The 20,890-nt window shown below is 46.5% G+C and overlaps 1 protein-coding gene across 1 annotated transcript; it reads right to left on the bottom strand.

Annotated features, from left to right (window-relative positions):
- Nucleotides 1–683: 683 nt before the first annotated feature.
- On the bottom strand, nucleotides 684–14,257 carry Nudc (nuclear distribution C, dynein complex regulator). Its single transcript, XM_026391680.2, has 9 exons — nucleotides 14,069–14,257; nucleotides 10,849–10,926; nucleotides 3,775–3,978; nucleotides 3,616–3,681; nucleotides 3,004–3,123; nucleotides 2,716–2,910; nucleotides 1,600–1,683; nucleotides 1,391–1,509; nucleotides 684–950 (listed from the first exon to the last, which is right to left on the bottom strand). Exons 1-9 carry the CDS (start codon nucleotides 14,147–14,149, stop codon nucleotides 899–901), a joined length of 999 nt encoding a protein of 332 aa, XP_026247465.1. The 5' UTR covers nucleotides 14,150–14,257; the 3' UTR covers nucleotides 684–898.
- Between the last annotated feature and the right edge of the window lie 6,633 nt (nucleotides 14,258–20,890).

Genomic DNA, 20,890 nt, shown 5'->3' with positions numbered 1-20,890 from the left:
CTGCAGTAACCTCTATGGTGCCTGAAATGACCTCTACCCTCTGGCAGAAGCAGGGCAGGGCCAGCTAAAGGTCCTGGGGCTGGACAGAGGTAACATGTCCTCAGCTCTGTTACGCCTAGGGGCTGGCTCTGAGGCCTTAAAAACTGCACATGTCCAGATGAGAGACAAAAACAGTAAGGCCTTACCAGACTTTACCCTATACTTTAGGGCAGGTCCCTGTACTACACAGAACAAACTTAAGGCATGGGTGATCCCATCTCCCTCACCTGAGCTAGGCGGTGTCACCAAGGCCTTGTTGCTCTTTTGCCCTGGGAAACAGTCCAGAGTTGGAAAAATACTTGATTCAGGGCTGGGGTGGTGGAGGGACTCTCAGAGATGAAAATAAAATCAATTAAGTCCAGCTGGCCTTAATCTTTGCTGGTTCATGGGCTCCTTTGAGAATCTGACGTACGTCCTGCTCTCTGTAGCCAGAAAATCTCTCCTTTGCTTGGAGCCATACAGACTAAAAACCTTGTCCTAATCCTCCAAGAGAGGAGGAGAAATTGAGGCCCCATGAGGGGCAAGGACTTGCCCTAGGTCACATGGCAGAATCTGGGCTAAAAGCCAAAACCCTATCTCCTAGCAGCAGCCAAAAGAGGCCTGCCCCAGGGGAAGGCCAGAAGGAGGAAAGGACACAGGTGGAGCTGGGTGAAGAGGTTTAATGTGTAACAGTAGGCCAACTGGGGAGGGCAAGACCCCCAAGGCCCCAGCCCTTCTCCCATGACGCCCCAGACCTGTGTGCCTGGGCCAGTCCTATGCCTGCCCCAGCCCTGAGGCTCCCTGGTCCCAGGGAAGGATGGGAAAGAAGCTGGATGGCTGGGGGCTCAACCCCAAGAGTTCAGGGAGGCAAACACAGGAGCTAGTTGAATTTGGCCTTGGAGAAATCCATCTCTGGATGCTGATCCATGAACCTGGAGAAGTGGAAGGAGAAGGTCAAACAGGCAGTCCTCCTAAGCCAGTTTGGTCTCCCAGTTTAGAAGTCAGGTCTAACCTCTTTAGAACCCTAGGAAACCTGGAGTCAGGCTGGGAAGGGGTGGGGTCCCAGGTGTCTGAGGCCCACTGGAGGCCCTGTGGCTGGAAACAGGTGCCAACACTGGACACACTTTTCCTGTAGGTGGCAACAACTGCCTGTAACCCCTTGCTTCCTACTGAGTCAGCCTTGCCCTAAGAGTGACCTCAGCAACTGATAAGGGTAGGTAAGTCAAGGTCATAAAACCATAAACTTGGCTGGCTCATGCTGGAAGGGGGCAGGGCAACCCCTAAGTCCTGCTGGGTGACCCCACTCACTACTGTCACCCAGGTCTGAGCTTCAGGTACCCACCCTACCCAAGTCCCCATCTGAGTTGCTCACTTCTTTAGAATCTCCTGTTTCTTTTGCTCATCCGATGTGGGCAGCCCCATGGACTTCTGCCTCTGGTCATACATCATTTTTTCCACCATGCTGCGTGTCTCACTGTCCAGGTCTGATAGCTGCAGGCAGGCAAGGACAGTGAAGGTCAATGTCTAAGACTAAGGTCCCTCACCTCCCTGCCCAAGTTCTTCCAACCAGCCAGGGCTCACCTTGGAGTTCTCAGGGTTAATCTTCTTGGTATTGATCTCAGGATCACTGGACACCAAACGGCTCCACCATTCCATCTTATTAATCTGTAAAGAAAAGGACACCCAGTGGTAGCAAGCCGGGGACCTTCACTCTGCCTCAGCAATCACCCTTCAACCATTTCAGAACCAAATTTCCTCCCATCCACATCCTGTACCTGAGACTCGCACAAGCCTGTGCTGGGACCAGAAATATAGATAAGCCAGACCTCTGCTTTCCTAGCAGCTGGGGGAGACAGACGCAGAGGCCAACAGTGACAAACAGCATCATAAAGGAAAGAAAAAGCTGGATGCTATGGCAAATACCTGTAATCCCAATGGCTCAGGAGGCTGAGGCAGGAGGGTCACAAGTTTAAAGCCAGCCTCTGAGGCCCTATGCTACTTTCTGTCTCAAAATTAAAAATAAAAAGGGCTGCAGATGTAGCTCAGTAGTTAAGCACCCCTGGGTTCATTCCCTGAACCAAAAAATAAAAGAAAGTATGGAGGGAGACAGTCATGAATGGTGGAGGGAAAGAAGCTAAAGAGTGAAACCAGGCTTCTTGGTGACATGGGTATTAATCCCAGCTAACTGGGAGGTTGAGGCAGTAGGATGGCACTTCAAGGCCAGCCTAGGCAACTCGGTGAAATGCTGTCTCAAGTTAAAAAGGGCTGGAAGTATAGCTTAGTGGTACTCGATTGTCTGGCATATGCAAAGCCCTGGGTTCAAACCCCAGTACTGCAAAAAAATATGTCCCTTGATAGAGACCCCTTTTATTTACTGCTGTGTCTCAGCTCTGGAAAGGCAGTGAGGTAGAGAAGGTCGGTTTCCTGAGGGTAGACTTTTCTACATTTTGCTCACTCTTCTCTCCAGTCCTTAGAACAGCAAGCACATGCACAGAGTAGGGGTTCAAGTATGTGCAGAACTGAAAGCATGTGCAAACTTGATGGAAAGGCAGAGACTTGGCACCAAACAGGGTTCAATTCTGACTCTCAATCACAGCTCTTTCCTGATTCCAAAGTCCCCTAGTATGGCCCAAGTGGATCAACAGGTCCCTACCCCTCTTTGTCAGCACCTGTGCTAGGAAACCAGACCTCACGCACCTTCTCCAAATGCACTGTCACCACCTTGCCATCCTCAATGAGCCAGGAGCTCTCCTCCACCTTCACTTCGTTGTAGAGTTCCCCATCAATGACTGCTGGTTGCCCCTTGAGCCCCACCCTGAGGTGCCGCCGCTGGATATCCACCACCACGTCCTTCCCCTTCAGCCGGAAATTGACACGAAAGGGCACTGCCAACTGCATGGACACAGACAGTCAGGAGGGGTCCCCAGGGGCCACCAAGACCCCAGGTTGGTTCCCTGACCTCCACCCCTGGCTCCAGTCACTCACATCCAGCTCTGACAGGGTCTGGGTCCAGCGGTAGTTGGGCAGGTCAGCCCCATTGCCCAGGTTGGGCTTCAGTTTCCCTTTGTCCTTCTCGTCCTCTTCTTCCTCCTCCTCCTCAGCTTCCTGCTCACAATCGGAGGTGCTCAGACAAAGACCAAACTCCACTGGGCCAGGCCCACAGCTGGCACTGGGCATATAGCCACAAAACAGACTTGGCCCCTGCCCACTTCATGCAGGGGCAGATAGACCCAATACCCTAATCCACCAGGAACCAGAGGTAAAACTAGTTCTGATCTCTAAGAGGAACTCAAAACTATTATACCATGTGACAAAGGACATGGCTGTACCCACAGACCCCAGTCTACTTTGGATGGTGCCCTATATAGGCACTGCCCTCTCAGGATATTAGGCTTTCTACGTAAGGTCTAAGGCTAGTGGGAGCTGTTTTGTTTTTTAACCGATATCCAAGTGTTCTATGTGAATCAGATCTTGAAATATGCAGAGGATCCCTAAAGCTAGGGGTCAGAGGATGGTAAAGGAGGGCATTCCAGAGGACTAGAGAAAGGCTAGTTCTCAAGTCTCTAACTAGTCCCAAGTGTCAACAATCCATCTCACCTGCTTCCCTGGTGAGCCAAGGCTGCCATTCTTGAGCTGGGCCTCATGATTCTCTGCATCCTTTTTCTGTGGCAAAGGGTACAGCAGTTGGCAACACAGTCCCCACTTTCCAGTGCCAATGGAAATCTAGGGGGGATAAAAAGGGAAGCCCACCCTAACCTGGTCAATCTCTAGCTGCAGCCTCTCTGCCTCCTCGTCAGTCAGCTCCTTGATCTGTGGCCCGGGGGTCTCTGCTTTGGCTTCCTTGGCCAACCTGGCCGCCCTTTCTGCCTTCTCCCGCCGCTCAGTCTCCTGCCGTGCTCGCTTCTCCCGCCGGGCCTTCTGTGCCAGCTGGTTGTGGTGGTTAAAGGTCTGTGTGATAAGCTGGAAAATGCAGAGAAGACAGTAAGGCATTAGAATAGGGGACAGTGTCCCAAGACCTGAAGTCCAAGTTCATCTCTACCTGCTGGGCACTGGGCAAAGCACTGTACTCAGAACTTGTTTCCTTGCCTGTAAAGCGGAGATAGTACACTTATCCGCAGAGTAATAATGAGAATACCTTCAGCCTGGCACAGTGGTGTATGCCCGTAATCCAAGGAACTTGGGAGACTGAGACCAGAATCACAAATTCAAGGCCAGCCTCAGCAACCCAGCATGGCCCTAAGCAATTCTGTGAGGCCCTGTATCAAAATAAAATAGGGGGCTGGGATTGTGGCTCAGCGGTAGAACACTTGCCTAGCATGGTCGTGACCCGGGTTCGATCCTCAGCACCACATAAAAATAAAGGCATTGTGTTGTGTCCATCTACACCTAATAAAATAAATATTTTTTTAAAAAATCAAAATAAAATAGGGCTATGGGTACAACTCAGTGGTTAAGTGCACGTGGGTTAAATCCCTGGTACCAAAAAAAAAAAAAAAAAAAAAAGGCTGGAGCCAGGGGCGTAGCTTAGCAGTACAGCACTTGCCTAGCATGCTTGAAGGTCCTGGGTTTGATCTCCAGCACCACATGAAAGAAAAAAAAAAAAAAAAAGTAAAGCTGTTACAAGCAGAATCAAGCATTAGCCAGCCCCTTTAAGGGGCAGTTGATCCTCTACTTCTTTTACCTGTGTGTGTCCTGTCCCCTGAAGCAAAGCCCCACTCAGGCAGCACTACACCAGAATGGCCATATTAGCAGAAGCCAGAAGTTTCCTAGGCAAGAGGCTGGTCTCCCTCTCCCTAGCCAGCAAGCAATCAATTTCAATCCCTTCCTCTCCCATTAAGCGTTCCCAGGATGCTTCCATTCCACAACCTGCTAGCTGACCTCCCTGCCACACTGAAGTGCTACCCCTCTTGTCACCTGTCACTATCTGGCTGTGAGGCTTCACAAGTGAACAACTTTGACTCTTTCTAAGCCTCAGGTTCCTTATCTACCAGAAAGACTGAATATGAAAGCACTCATCAAGAGCTGGGTACAATCAGTCCCTTGCTTGGGTACATCAAGTCATACATTATGTGTTGGCTTCCCACAACCTTGACCAGCTGGGCTTGTGTGTACATAAACTAGGGGGAATTGGGAGAAGCAACTTCGACACAATAGAAAAACAGTGGCAGGCCAGCAGCTCCCAGTGGGGCCCCCCTGACTGACAGTCCCAGGATCACCTGGAACCCGTTAGTAATGCTAAATCTCAGGCCCGGACTGTCACCCTGAGGTTATCTCTCTGTGCCTCTCTAAAAGCAGCCTTGGCATGTGCTATTTTTTGCCTAGAACATCTTCATCCCCACTCCCAGGTTACCCAGCAAGCTCCTACTCACTCTCCAAGACCACTTCAAATGTCTCTTTGACTTTTACCTCCAGTCCTTCAGCAGGTGCCACATTACCAACCCTGTGACCACCAATACATGGCACACATACGAACACCTATACCTGGAGGCCTCACAGAATACCCACCAAGTGATCAGTGGTATAAAAACCATCTTCTAAACACCTCTGAATCGGAGCAGGTGGAGAAAAGGATCTGCAAAGGCTCAGGATCACAGAAGTCACTCACAGGCTACCAGACCTGGGGTTCTGTCAAATGCCAATGGATTCTCATCCATCTGCATCCATTCCTCAGGCTACACCCAAATGCAGCCCACATGCCACACCATAGGAATGCCATTCTCTGAAATGGTGAAGGCCACCAAAAGCCCCCACAAAGCACATGAGTTAATAAAAGTATGGGGGAGGGGTGAGAAATGAGCCACCTGAGGGCCATTCTGTTGTCAAGAAGAACAACAGGTCATGAGGCAGTGACACAGCAGACTGTTCAACCACAGGGCCTTGCCCAAGTCCCTAATCAGGGGGACCTTGAACTCAAGCCATTCACCAATCTGCAGCCAAGGGGAGGCGTGAACAGGGCCCTCCCCTCTCCTAGTTCTATGAATCATGTCACATCCCATTTGTCTTATACCTTTCTAGCTCCTGGAGGTTAAGTGAGGGCAGAGATGAAGAGTCAAGGACAATCACAGTGGCCTCTGACCCCTCCTCCTACCAAAAGGACATCCTTGGCAGTATGGCAGCCTCCACAGAGGTGCCAACCAAGAGGCTATCATGGAGTCAGGCTTCAGTCACTAGACATACCTCTAGAAAAAACAGTCCAGCAGGGTGGGGAAGGGTCTGAGGGGGCTGGGCCTGCTGGGTGGGCACATGTGAGCACAGGCTTTCCCTGGCTGGGCTGAGTGAGGGAGAGTAGAGTGTAGTCTGGCCAGGGCAGACTGCAAAGTCATTTAAACTGAACCCAAAGGCATGAGGTCCTGAACTCCACCACCCTAGAAAGAGGGTACCCCAACACAGTTGAGGGAGAGGACACATTCAAAGAGTAGACAATAGTGCTGACTCTGGTGGGAATTCTCAACAACAACCCTACTGAATTCCTTCCCACCTGAGCAATTCTCCTGTCCCCTAGCCCAGCCCCACCCCACCCTTCCCCTACACCACAGCCAAAGAGCTGGAACAGTACACTCACCTCTGCCTTTCACCCAATAGCCCAAAACGGGCTCCTGGAGAAGGACCAAAAGGTGACAGCTGGGGGATGCCTGGGAAGGCAGTGAAAGGAGGCAGATCCTCACCTAAGGCACAGATCCAAAAGTCCCCAGCACTGCAACTACCAGAACATCATTGGGGGCCACTGCTGTGATGCCCAGAGCCAACCTGGAGTCTCTGCACCTTCACCCACAAGTCAGTGTCCTTGGCAACTTTCTCCTCCCCTAAAGCTCCCACCTTGAAGAGCAGAATTACCACCCATCCAGGTGCCTGAGGACACAGTCTCAGTCTGTGAGTATCCACCTGGTACCAATCTTACCAGACTCAACATTCTGCCATCCTGGCCACCTCAGGCTGGGCCTTATCACTCTCCCTGTCTGGACTTCCAACAAAAGCAGAAACAGCTCTGGTGCAGAACTACCCCAGCTCCCCCACGGCCCACAGTGCAGCCCTAGACCCCTCTCTGCTCAGGTCCTTTGGTCTGCTCTTTGTTGACCTTGACCTCCTGGGAGTTCCTCTTCCTCCTCAGATCAGACCCAGTTTGTGCAAGTCATAGGTATGTCCTCTCTTGGTGGATTAAGAATTTCCCTCTAGAATTTTTTCCCTACCACAAGTTTCCTACTGTGCATCTTGTCACGGTGCCTCCTGCACCTGGGACATTGTCCTGCTCCTCAGCCATCCCAATCCCACTTCAGCTTTCAGGCCACTAAAGTGCTGCATCCTCCCCCAAACCTTTCCTGATTCTCACCAACTAAGTGCCCTCTCTCTTCCTGAGGGCACCACAGAACTCCACCTCAACCCCTCCATCAGCACTTTTCCTCCTTGAATTTAACCATCTAGGTCTCTGACATATGGCCCTTAGAAACACCACCCTAGCCTGATTTCGCTTTGTAGCACCCAAAATACCTCAAACACTTTTCTGAGGGAAGAATTTTATGAAACAGTTCTTGCTAAAATGCTAATCCATTGGGAACTATACCTGTAAAAACACAGGAAATTTAAAGAACAATGACACAAAGAACCCCCGCATATCCTCTACTGAGAGCCAAGGACAGACAGACAGACAGAGAGAAAGGAGACTCACATTAAAGTAGGACAAAGGATTTGGGAAGTATGGTATGGCATAACAAATAAACAGACTACTATATGGGCATGCACAAGGGAGGGCTTAGCACTGGAGCTGACGAGAGTCTCAACATTATTATCAGGAGCCAAACTAGCCCGTGTCCTTTGACATAGATTTCCCTCTTGGCTTAACTCAGTAAAAACAATTCCAAGTGCCCGAAACACAGTTTACTCAAGTTCATTAATTTATAACAAAAATGAGGGGGAACCCACCTCACTGGTCACTTTTGGATTGGGAACCAAGTAATTATCCCAAAAGCTGTGAGGAAAGAGCTTTTCCTGTGTGTGCTGTCTATGAGTTCAAGACAGGTCTCAGGTAACCAAATGGTTGGTGAGGAAAGTTTTACCAAGGAAGTAAGAATGTAACTATCAGCATTTTGCAAACCTTGAGGAATGAAATAGATTTAGGAATGATTAGTGATTGTTAACATCACAAAAAGAAAACAACCAAAGGAGATCAGGCTGGGGTCAGTGGTAAGTGCTGGCCTAAGAGGGCCAAACACTGGGTTCAATCCCAGTACCACAGAGAAACAGAGAGGGAGAAAGAAACAACCAAACATCATGTGCTCCTCATGGAGTACACATGACCATCTATAAACCAGGAGAGGAAAAACAAAAACACTCACCTTGAGCAAATCAAACCTTGAAATACACCTACCAACATACAGGAACTCCAAAGGACAAAGAAGCATAAACAAACACCACAGGGACACAAGAGACAATCAGAAGCACAGGCAGTATTTGGTCCATACCCCAGGTTTCTGACACAGAGCTCCTAAATCCTTTGAACTTCCTAAGTAAAAGGAGCCTCTTTTGTTCTAATGAGGCCATTCTTGTTAGGACTCTACACATATAGCTTCAGGATAAAGACTAGTTGCCAGTAAGACCACCCAGGATCAGAAGATTGGATCTCACAGATCCACTTCCCAACATGGAGAGGGGATGTGGAGATTGAACTGACTGCTTAATGGCCAATGATCTAATCAATCATGCCTATGTAATGAAATTTCCATGAAAGCCCCTAACACCAGGCATGGTAGCACATGCCAGTAATCCCAGTGGCTCAAGAGGCTAAGGCAGGAGGATCACAAGGTTAAAACCAGCCTCAGCAACTTAGCAAGACCCTGTCTTTAAATAAAATATTAAAAAGCAGGGCCCTGTGGGGGTGAGGCTTAGTGGTTAAGCATCCCTGGGTTCAAACCCTGGTACTAGACTTCATTTCTGGATTCTCTATTTTGCTTCACTGGTCCATTTCTCCTTTCAGACAATACTACATTGATTTGATCACCGTGACTTTACTGAGGTCTCAATTCCTTATTCATAATTCCTAGCCCCAGAAGTTATTAAAAACTAAAAGCATTTTATATTTTTTGTGGTATGTAGATATTTATAATATTGATTACTCACATTTGGTATGAAGATTGATATGATTTCTCTGCAGAAATATTAATGCGTTTGCTTACAGGATGCTATTTCTGACCCCTGGATCAGGGTACACTATATGCAATATGCACAGTATATGCAAAAATCTTGCCTTTCTAAAACCCAAAGAATTCCAAATCCCAAACAGATATGGCCCCAAGGAGTTCACAAAAATTATAGGCTGTATTCTCATATGCCTGTCACTTCATCAATTATTACTTTTTTTAATCCTTCAAACAGTCCTCTGATGTAAAGATTAGCCTCTCTCATAAGCAGGAAAAATTAGGCTCAGAAACTTAGTGGTCACAAGGTCACACAGTTGTAAAGTGGAAGGGATTGGGGGAGCAAGATCCACAGACACATCTGTCCAACTCCAGAGCCCATGCTCTTAACCTCTGCACTTGGAAATGATGCATCCAGTGGCTCTATGCATAGTATGTAGTCAACAGAAGAGCTACTGTGCTATAAATGATGACCAAGTGGCAATGCTAGACAGGTTTCTACCTAAGAGTCTCACCAATCTCCTGGGAAAGAGTGATCCCAAGGGAAGACAGCCTAGATAAGGCTGTGAAAACCTCTAAGGGACTAGTAGACATTTATTATCCAGTAGCTACCATCATCCCATGGCAGTTCTGAAACACCATTCCTCAATGTTATTGAGTTCACCCCTTGAAAAAAAAATTCACCCCTCTTCTTCCAGCTCCCTCCAACTCAACCTTCACATGTCCAATATCACTTCCTCAGGAAACCTTTCCCAAGCCCCTAGGTTAGCCCTTGTTTTGTGTCTCCAGAGCAACTGTCCTCCACCCACCACTTTTTCTCAGCAATTTTTTTTGGCTACACCTACGAGATCCATAAAAACCAAGACCATGACTATATGCACGTTGTAATCCTGAAGGGTTTACCTTAGAACTGAACATGAACAAAGTATTAAGAATTTAATAAATAGTCATTGAACAGCAGGGAGCGGTGGCACAAGCCTATAATCCCAGTGACTTAGGAAGCTAAGGCCAGAGTATCTCAAGTTCAAAGTCAGCCTCAGCAATAGCAAGGCCCTAAGCAATTCAGTGAGACCCTGTCTCTAAATCAAATACAAATCAGGGCTGGGGAGGTGACTCAGTGACCAAGTTCCCCCGAGTTAATCACCAGTACCAAAAAAAAAAAAAAAAAAAAGCCAGCCTCAGCAATGTAGAGAGATCCTCTCTCTCAAAATAGAAAAGCAAAGGGCAGGGGCTGGGGGTTGGGGTCATGTGCGTGTGGGGCACCAGGTTCAGTCCTCAGCACCACATAAAAGTAAATAAAATAAAGGTATTATGTCCATCTACAGCTTTTAAAAAGGAAGGGGGGGGGCCTTGGGGATGCAACTCAGTGGTTAGTGATTAAACCCCTCTGGGTTTAATCTCTAGTACAAAAAAAAAAAATCAGAGAAGGATAGGAATGTAACTTAATAGTAAAGCACTTCCTAGTATGAGCAAGACCCTGGGTTCAATTCCCACCACTGAATTAAAAAAAAAAAAAAAATTATGGGAAATAAATGGATAAAGCACCAGTAAGGGGCTTTACTGTCAACCTTCTTCCCTTCTGCCTATCACTGGCATTTGGTTCCACTAAAAGTTCCTATCGTGCCAAAAGGAGATCAGATCAGCTCAGCTTTTCTTCTGATGAGAAAGACTTGCCCAAGGGATAGGAGTCCCCAGTACTCACCTTCTCTGCCATCCCCTCTTCTCCTCCAATGAAAAAGTCTGTTTTGCGTCGAAGGAAGCTGAAGAAGGTGTTCACAAGCTGAAAGACAGAGGAAGAAGACTTAGAGCTATGGGGGATCAGAGCCCTCAACTACACAAAGCCACTTCCTTACTCTAGGAGGGAACTTGGTTGACTATTTCACCGCATCTCCGGATTGAGACATCTTCCCAATAAGCCCCTTAGCCATTTGCACCAGGAAGCCTACCCTAACCTTATATAAATCACTTGAAAGACGGAGTTCTCATTTATTTATATCTGTGTGCCCACCTCACTTTCCTTGTAGTGCTAGAAGCAGCCTGAGCCTATGGAACACTGTTCTTCTACATCCAGGCCTGAAATGCCTGGGCCCAGATTTTGTCTCCAGAAAGTATTAAAAAAAATCCATCAAGACTCTACTAAGTAACTAGGACAGAGTCAGAAGGAGGGGAGCAAATGAAGCCACTTCAAAGGTTAAGATAAACTATCTCCGGTTGGAGTACCAAATAACCAAGTGATTAAGAGATGGATTTATGCATCAAACTGTAATCCCAGGGAGGCTGAGAGGAGGAGGGACTACAAGTTAGTCTCAACAATGTAAGGAGACCCTGTCTCAAGTAAAAATTTAAAAATGACTGGATATGCAGCCCAGCGGTAGAGTGCTTGCCTAGCATGCAGGAAACTCCCCCTTCTTTTTTTCTTTGGTACGGGGGATTGAACCCGCCAGCACTTAACTGCTGAGCCACATCCCAAATCCTTTTTATTTTTTTATTTTGAGATTAGATCTTTTTTTTTTTAAGAGAGAGAGAGAGAGAGAGAGATAATTTTTTTAATATTTATTTTTTAGTTTTCGGCAGACACAACATCTTTGTTTGTATGTGGTGCTGAGGATCGAACCCGGGCCACAAGCATGCTTGAGCCACATCCCCAGCCCGAGATTAGATCTTACTAAATTGCTTAGGCCTCACTAAATTGCTGAATCTGACTTTGAATTTGAGATCCTTTTGCCTCAACCTCCAGAGCCACTAGGATTACAGGTGTGCCACACCGCATTTCTCAAGTGGCTCTAAATCTGATGCTAGAATCTAACAGTTCCAATTCCTGCTTTTAAACACTTTTTCATTTCATTCACTCCCAAATCCATTTTGTAAAGAAATAATGATTTTTAAAAAATCAATTTTGTGTCAAAAACTTAGGAAAATGGAAACAAGTAGACTTTTCTTTTTTTTGGTACTGGGAATTGAACCCAAGGACACTTGACCACTGAGCCATGTCCAGCCCTTTTTTGTATTTTATTTAGAAACAGTCTCATTGAGTTGCTTAGGGCCTCACTAAATTGCTGAGGCTGGCTTTGAACTCCCAATCCTGCTTCAGTCTCCTGAGATTACAAGCATGCACCACGGAGACTTTTCACACTTGCAAATTAGACCTTCCCCTGCCCACCCTGAGAATGGTGGCACATGCCTATAATCTCAGGGGCTCGGGAGGCTGAGGCAGGAGGATTCCAAGTTCCAGGATGGCCTGAGCAACTCAGTGAGACCCTATCCCCAAAATAAAAAGGGACCATCTCAAGTTCGAGGCCGGTTTTAGCAACTTTGGTGAGACCTTCAGCAATTTAGTGGGACCCTATTTCAAAATTAAAAAACAATAACAAAAAAAGAACTGGGGATGTAGTTCAGTGACAAAGCACCTCTGGGTTGTTCAATCCCCAGCACCAAATAAAATTTTTTAACTTTTTAAAACGGATGGAAATGCAGCCCAGAGGTACAGCATGTATGTGCCAAGTACATGTGAAGCCCTGGTTTAAATCCCTAGCACCACAAAACAAAAACAAAACCTTCCTCCTTAAATACATGGTTACCACAGGAACTTAAGGGGAATGGAAAGCTCAGAGAAAACCTGTCTTCAGTGAGCCACAAAAACAGCAAGGGAGTGTGGAAAGTACACTGGCCTAAGGAGCCTGGTCCTGCCCAAGTCAAGAGACTGGCAGATGATCATAAGACAAATCCCTGTCGCTCTCTGGCCCTCAGCTGCATTTCAGAACCGAGAGTTCTGCCCTGATATCAACAGGCTTTCCTACCTATTTCTGTTCAAAAACCCCCAAGTACAGGATTGAATGTGTAGTCCAGGGGTTGTGTGGTTGCCCTAACATACACAAGTCCCTAGGTTTGATCCCCAGCACTAAAAAAAAAAAAAAAAAGAATCTGTGCTAGTTGATGCTTATCATTCATACACTATATGTTACCGGTCTGGTCACTCAATAGGAATTATGTGTTTAAAATGCTCTTTGCCAGTTCTGTGATGGCAAGGAAAGGTTTCCACTCCTGTCTCTAGGATCCAGTCACGGAAATGTCCAGCACACATTAAGCACTCATGACAAACGTTTGTTGAGGGACTGGGGATGTGGCTCAGCGGTAGCGCGCTCGCCTGGCATGCGTGCGGCCCGGGTTCGATCCTCAGCACCACATACCAACAAAGATGTTGTGTCCGCCGAGAACTAAAAAATAAATATTAAAAATTTAAAAAAAAAAAAAAAAAAAACGTTTGTTGAATGAAGAAAAGAAGCCCTGTTACTGAGAATTCACTATCCTTCACTTCAAAACACGACTTTCTTCCAGTTTAAGAAAACAGGGATTCGCGGTTCCAGCCCACAGATAAGGAAACTGAGGACTGGCAAATGCAAAGGTCTCCAGTTGATAGGGGGTGGAAACTAACTGCGAATACACGTTTCCTATCCCCCAGAAAGCCTAAAAAGGCCACGTGCTAACATCACTCTGTTCTCCCGCCCACTACGGTAAGCTGGCTCCAAGTCTGGGTAGATGCAAAATTACAATGTCTGAGATAGTTCAAAGGATGCTCATCGGCTCCAGCCATCAAGGAAGAAACTGGGCAAGAAGCGTGGATAGTACCCAGGGACGGATCCTACGGCTTTAGAGGAAATCCAGGGGCGAGTTCGAGGACGCCAGAATTTCTAAAATATAACTATTGAAGAGCGCCAGAGGCCCAGAGGCCAGGACTGATACCAGAGGGGTGAGCCCCCGGCGAGATGGCCGGACCGGAAGCTGGTGCACGGCGAGAATGTGCGGGAGATCCCAAGGGCCCACGAGACCCAGGGGTCGATCTCGGCTCGCACAGGCAGAGAAGGGCAGGGGGAGCGTGGCTAGGGCCGCTGGGCCAGGCGGGCCCACGCCGCGCGGGCCGTTACCTCCTGCACGCCGCCCTCGTGCTGCTGCGCCATGGCCAGCAACATGCCGTCGAACCGCTCCTCCTCCTGCTCCCCGCCCATTGCGCCGGCCCTGACCCACACTCCAAGCTCCGCACTAGCGTCCCGCACTCTCCCCGCTCCTTCGAGTCGCGTCGGGCCCAACGGCTCCACTAGTCCCCCTTCCGCAGAGGAGCCGGAAACACGCACGCGTCCCGCCGTCCAGGACCGCCTTCTCCCTCTCTTCCCGCCTTCCTCCCGGTCCGCGGCCATTGACCGCGCGGCAGACAGCCCGCTTGGCCGACCATTGGTCGACGTGCTGAGCCAATCAACGAGTGCGTCCCTGGAGCGGTGGGCGGAGCCGAGGGCCCGGGAGTTTGGTTTGAGTTGCTATGGTCACCGGATGCTTTGGAGCCTTCTAGAAAACCCTGGGCTCAAATGTAGTGAATGGTGATGGAAGTTAAAAAGGGACAAGGTTTGTTTCTCCGCCTTACTTGTGATCTCCCAGAACTTGTACAACAATGGGATTGAGGATGTCTTTTGTCATTTTTTCCAATTCTACGTGAGGCAATTGAGACCCAGAAAGAAAGCAGTTGTGTAAGAAACAACCTGTTTTCATCATTATCATCACCCTTCATGGGCATTGTACAGGATCCCAGGCTTAGAAGGTTTTTTGTTTTGTTTTGTTTTGGTTTTTTTTTGGGTGGTGGTGGTGGTGGTGGTGGTGGTGTGTGTTGCTAAGGATTGAACCCAGGGCCTTGTGCATGCGAGGCAAGCACTGCACCAACTGCGCTATATCCCCATCCCACATAGAAGGCTTAATGTTCTTCTATTGCAACCTTGAAATTCTTAATAATTTTTTAATTAAAATGTAAGTTTTTTATTTTTTTTAAGTTATAGAGGGACACAATATCTTTATTTTGTTTATTTATTTTTATGTGGTGCTGAGGATTGAACCCAGTGCCTCACATGTGCAAGGCAAGCGCTTTGCCACTGAGCCAAACCCCAATACCATAATGCTCTAAAAAAAAAAAAAAAAAAAAAAAAGGAATGAATGTCTTTGTTCTCCACAAATAATGTCACGTGCAGGTCCCAACTCTCTTATGCAATGAATCTCATCATCTTGGTCTTCAGGAATTCTTTTTTTTTTTAATATTTATTTTTTAGTTTTATGTGGACACACTATCTTTATTTTATTTTTATATGGTGCTGAGAATCGAACCCAGTGCCTCATGCTCGCTAGGCGAGTGCACTACCACTTGAGCCACATCCCAGCCCCCATTAATTCTTCTTTTAACACATTTATGAATTACTCCAACTTTGCTTTAATGTAACTTTTTTTTATAATTCTGAGACCTCAGTTTTTCCTGTTATCTTCCCAACTTTCAGCACATGTTCACAGTAAGACTTGAAGATTGCTGTTTTGTTGTTCCACTTCCTTACCTTCCATCTCTCCTCAATTTACTCAAATTTGGGTTTTTGTTTATTTGTTTTTGTTTTTTAAATTTTTTTAGTTGTAGTTGGACACAATACCTTTATTTTACTTATTTTTATGTGGTGTTGAGGATTGAACCCAGTGTCTCACGCATACTAGGGGAGCGCTCTACCACTGAGCCACAACCCCAGCCCCTTTTTGTTTGTCTTTGTTTTTGTTTTTGAATAGGGGTACTGAACTTAGGAGTACTTTACCACTGAGCTACATCCCCAATCCTTCCTGTTTTTCTATATTAATACAGGATCTCACAAAGTTGCTTAGGTCTGAGGTTGGGGGTTGTGGCTCAGAGGTAGAGCGCTTGCCTAGCATGTGTGAGGCTGGGTTCAATCCAGATAAGAATAAAGCTATTGTGTGCACCTACAACTAAAAAATAAATTTTTTTAAAAAGTTGCTTAGGTCCTCACAAATTTGCTGAGGCTGACCTCAACCTTGTGATCCTCCTGCCTCAACCTCCCAAATTGCTTGGATTGTAAGCATACACCACTATGCCTGGCTCAAATTGTCTTTTCCTTAAAAGGCTCAGGAAAGGTTACAATGCTGCCAAAGCCAATGAACCACAGTTATCTTACTAGACCTCTCATCTGAGAACATGACCAATACTGATACTTCTCCCCACTGCATACAACAAATGAATTCCTCCCAGAGTCTTCCCCGTTGAGCTAAATGGTCTCTTTAAGCACCCCCTGGCCAAAGTCAAACCTTTTACTCATCCACTCATTTTCACAAGCCCAAACGTACGTAGCTCATCTAATCTTTTAGTAGGTTCCCTCAACTCTTCATCCAAAATATACCTGGATCCGGTCCCCTTCTCACCTTACTGTGAAGAAAAGTGCCGTTAGTAATTCCAGTCTGAGCCAGGGTTACCTTTTGCTTGGCAACTATACCTACAGTTTCCTTGCTGATCTCCTTTTCTTTTTTCTTTGTCCCTCTGTCATCCATGCTACCCAGCAGCCACAGCGGTCCTTCTGAAGTATAAGCTAGACCTTGTTACTCCCTTGCTTTAAATTACCCTTCAATGAACTGCCATTGCATTCAGGACAAATGCCAAACTTCCAGGCGTGGCTTCCTGAGGAACCACACCATCAGGGCCCTGGCCACCTCTTCATCTTGTCCTACTCTCTGGTTTACTCTCCAGCCTCCCTGTCTAGCTTCCTTCAGCTCCTGAAATGTCTTGCCCTAATTCATAGCCCTGTGTCTGCCAACTCCTTCTCATCTATGAGGTTTCAACCTAAATGCTACTGGTGTGAAGGCTTGACTGGACCTGATTATCAGATGAAGTCTCCATCGCCGTGACTTTTGTTTTCAAGTGCCCTCTGCTGAACAGGGCACCATGACGTACATCATAATCACAACTCTGGAGGATAAGGCAGGAGAATCGCCAGCCTCAGCAATTTATCAAGGCCCTTAGCAACTTAGAAAGATCCTGTCTCAAAATAAAAAATAAAAAGAAAGGAGCCAGCCCAGGGGCACACACCTGTAATCCCTGCTCAGAGGCTCTGGAGGCTGAGGCAGGAGGATCTCAAGTTCAAAGCCAGCCTCAGCAAAAGCAAGGTGTTAAGCAACTCAGTGAGACCCTGACTCTAAATAAATACAAAACAGGGCTGGGGATGTAGCTCAGTGGTCAGGTGCCCCTGAGTTCAATCCAGGTATCCCCACCCCCAAAAAAAGGGCTGAGGATGTTGCTCAGTGGTTGAGTGTCCCTGGTTTCAATCTCTGATAGCACCCCCCCCCAAAAAAAAGAAGAAAAGACTGAGTATGGGACTCAGTGGGTAAGCACTGATTAACCACTGGTTCAATCCCTAGTATCCCCCCCAATAAAAAACAACTTCAAAGTGCCCTCTGCTCATCCTTTTTTATTACTTACTACAATTGAAATACACAATTAAGAAATTTTGGTTCCACATTCATTTCCCCTCACTGGAATATAAATTTCATAGAAACTAGCAATTATGTGATTCATTTCAGCATTTAAATCAGAGCCCCCAATATTGTAGAACCTCCAAATATATTTGGTGGGCCAGGTCAGTGGCACATGCCTGTCATCCCAATGGCTCAGGAGGCTGAGGCAGAAAAATAGCAAGTTCAAAGCCAGCCTTAGCAATTTAGTGAGTCCCTAAGCAACTTTTAATAAGACCCTGTCTAAAAAAAAAAAAAAACATAGGGCTGAGGATGTGGCTCAGTGGTTAAGCGCCCCTGTGTTCAATCCCTGGTACACTCCCCCCGCAAAAAAAAATTGGGGAATGAATAAATGGTCTTTGCCTGATGTCATTAACCAATTGTATACAATGTCAGTAAAGTTTACTGACTTGTTCTTAAGTATTCAGTACTGCACTAAGTACTTATTTGGCTGAAAACACCCTTCCTATGTTCCTATGATATGAATGCTGTTTTGAATCTCATTTGAGAATGAAAGGAAGAAAAATGAAGTTACATACCCAAGGTCACTCAGCTGAAAGGGAAGAGACAGGATTTAACCCAGTCAGCCTGACTCCAGAATGCACTCCTTGCCCACTTCTCCTTAGGGTTCTACCATCCTGAACTGACATTCTGATTTTAGAAAGCAATCTCAGGCATTTCTATAATGTGACTCTTCACTAAGAGACTAAAGCCTGATCTTGAGCCTTGAATTCACCAAGATATTAGATGTTGCCCAAGAAGTCCTCTCGGTGGAAAGTCTGGTGACCTTTGATTGCATCTGCATTTGAACACTACCCACAGCAAACAAGTGGGTGATCGTGACACTATGTGCTGGGTGCACTATTGGGTGTGGACAAGGTGACCTGGGAACCCAGGAAAAGAAAACTTTCTTCTTCTCAGGAGGTTAAAAAGGACGGATATGAACCCAGTGCTACAGAAGTAACATTTGAGCTAGACCGAGGCTGCCAGGAGTTTGTCAAGCACACAGGGTCAGGGAAAGGCAGCCCCAGCAAGGCTGGAAAAAAAAAGTCCCAGACATGAAACCCCCAGTCCAGTAGAGAGAGTCTTCCTCCAAGGGGCTGGGAATGTGGCTCAGGTGGTAGTGCGCTCGCCTGGCATGCGTGCGGCCCGGGTTCGATCCTCAGCACCACATACAAACGAAGATGTTGTGTCCGCCGAGAACTAAGAAAAAATAAATAAAATATTAAAAAAAAAAAAAAGAGAGAGTCTTCCTCCTCAACTTCCTCTTCCAGAAAATGAGAGCGATAGCAACGATGATGACAAGTGCCATCCCTCATGGAGCACTTGCTAAATGCCAGGTGCTTTGTTTATCAGACGCCCATGTGAGCCTCATGGGCACCAAGGAAAGGTACTGTGGGGGTCAGACTGCTGTGAAGCCAAAGAAGCTGGGACGGGGGCTGTAGCACAGTGATAGAGCTCTTGCTGAGCCTGTGCAAGGCCCTGGTTCAATCCCCAGCAACCCCCCCATACACACACACACAACACACAACACACAAAGCTTCAATTTTAGGGGACCATACTTGCATTGGCTCATTCTAGGCACTGAGAGAGCCCAGCAATATCTTCATCAGGTCAAATACTTTTTAACTTGCAAAAATAAATTCTGTAAACTACAAGTTAGTTAAGACCACTACTTGGGCTGGGGATGTGGCTCAAGCGGTTGCGCGCTCGCCTGGCATGCGTGCGGCCCGGGTTCGATCCTCAGCACCACATACAAACAAAGATGTGTCTGCCGAGAACTAAAAAATAAATTAAAAAAAAAAAAGACCACTACTGCTCCCACCTCTATGCCACTGTCCCTTGAATCAGAGAAGCTATAAGGATTTGGAGATTCAGTGAAGGGGAAATCAGAGATGCATTTAGTTTGGATTTAGTTAGGTGGCTGGCAGTCACTTTTGTTCCTGTCTGTTCTGGTGTCAGAGGGCTTTCAGGAACATTTCCTACCAGTCACTGTATATCGTGACCCTCACTGTGCAGGGTGTTATCCTGATACAAATGATTCCCAGGTCATCTGAAAGTATGTGGGTGGTGGAAGAGAAAAAGTATGTGTGTGAAGCAAGATGCAAATCTGTGCAAAATTCTTTCAAGCATCACATGTGTAAATTGCCCTTTCATATTGACACCCAACTCAAATAGAAACTTCTTATAAAGAATATGCAGGGCTGGGGTTGTGATAGAGTGATAGAGTGTTTGCCTAGCGTGCATGAGATCCTGGGTTTGATTCCCCTAGCACCACAAAAACAAAGACAAAACTAAAAAGTATATGGCATATGTAATCATAGATATTCCTTGCACAATTTTATTTTTTAAATATTTTTTTAGCTGTTGATGGACCTTTATTTCATTCATTTATTTATATGTGGTGCTGAGAATCAACCCAGTGCCTCACATATGCTAGGCAAGTGCTCTGCCACTGAGCCACCATCCCAGCCCCAGTTTTCTTTTTTGATAGGAATTATACCAAATATCCAGGCAGTGGTGCACATTTGTAATCCCATAGACTGGGGAGGATGAGGCAAGAGGATCACAAATTGGAGGTCAGCCTCAGCAATTTAGCCAGATCATGTCAAAACAAAAATGGGCAGGGGGATGTAACATAGTGGAAGAGAACCCCTGGGTTCAATACCCAATGCAGAGAAAAACAAAACAAAACAAAACAACAAAGCCCTGTACTCTCCTTGCAACTTTCCTGTTTGCAATTGCTTCAAAATAAAAACAAACAGATCACTACCTGAAATAGAATGAGAGGAGCAAAGAACATGCAGTTAAACCATGTAGGCACATTTTGTCAGTCAATTGTTAAGACCACTATTGTAAATATAGTAAAAGTATTTTGTTATTTTGGATTTGTGATGCTTATGGGGTTTTTGTTGTGGGGTTTTTTTTTGTGTGTGTGTGTGGGGATGTGCTCACGTGTGTGCATGTGTGTGTGTGTGTGTGTGTGTGTGTTGTGTGTGTGTGTGTGTTTTCTTGTACTGGAAATTGAACCCAGGAGTACTTTACCACTGAGCCAAATCCCCAGCCTTTTTAATTTTTAATTTTTCTCTCTCTAAATTGCTTAGGGCCTCAATAAATTGCTGAGGCTGGCTTTGAATTTGCAATACTCCTGCCTCAGCTTCCTGAGTTGCTTGGATTACAGGTGTGTGCCACTATGCCTGGCTTCTTGTCACCCTTTTAAATATGAGGAAACCAGCTGGGCATGGTGGCACACGTTAATAATCACAGCAACTTGGCAGCCTCAGGAAACCAAGCCACAGAAAGAAAAGAGGCTTATTCAAGGACATCCGGCTAAGTGAAGAAGCAGTATTTGGACCCAGGCAATCTGACTCCAGAGTCTTCTTTGAGGGGAAGCTGTGAAGCTTCAGTGAAATAAAGGGGACATGACAGCAACT

The sequence above is a fragment of the Urocitellus parryii genome, chromosome 11 (assembly GCF_045843805.1).
Source record: "Urocitellus parryii isolate mUroPar1 chromosome 11, mUroPar1.hap1, whole genome shotgun sequence".
NCBI classification, from domain to species: domain Eukaryota; kingdom Metazoa; phylum Chordata; class Mammalia; order Rodentia; family Sciuridae; genus Urocitellus; species Urocitellus parryii.
This window is presented reverse-complemented; position numbering and strand designations above follow the sequence as displayed.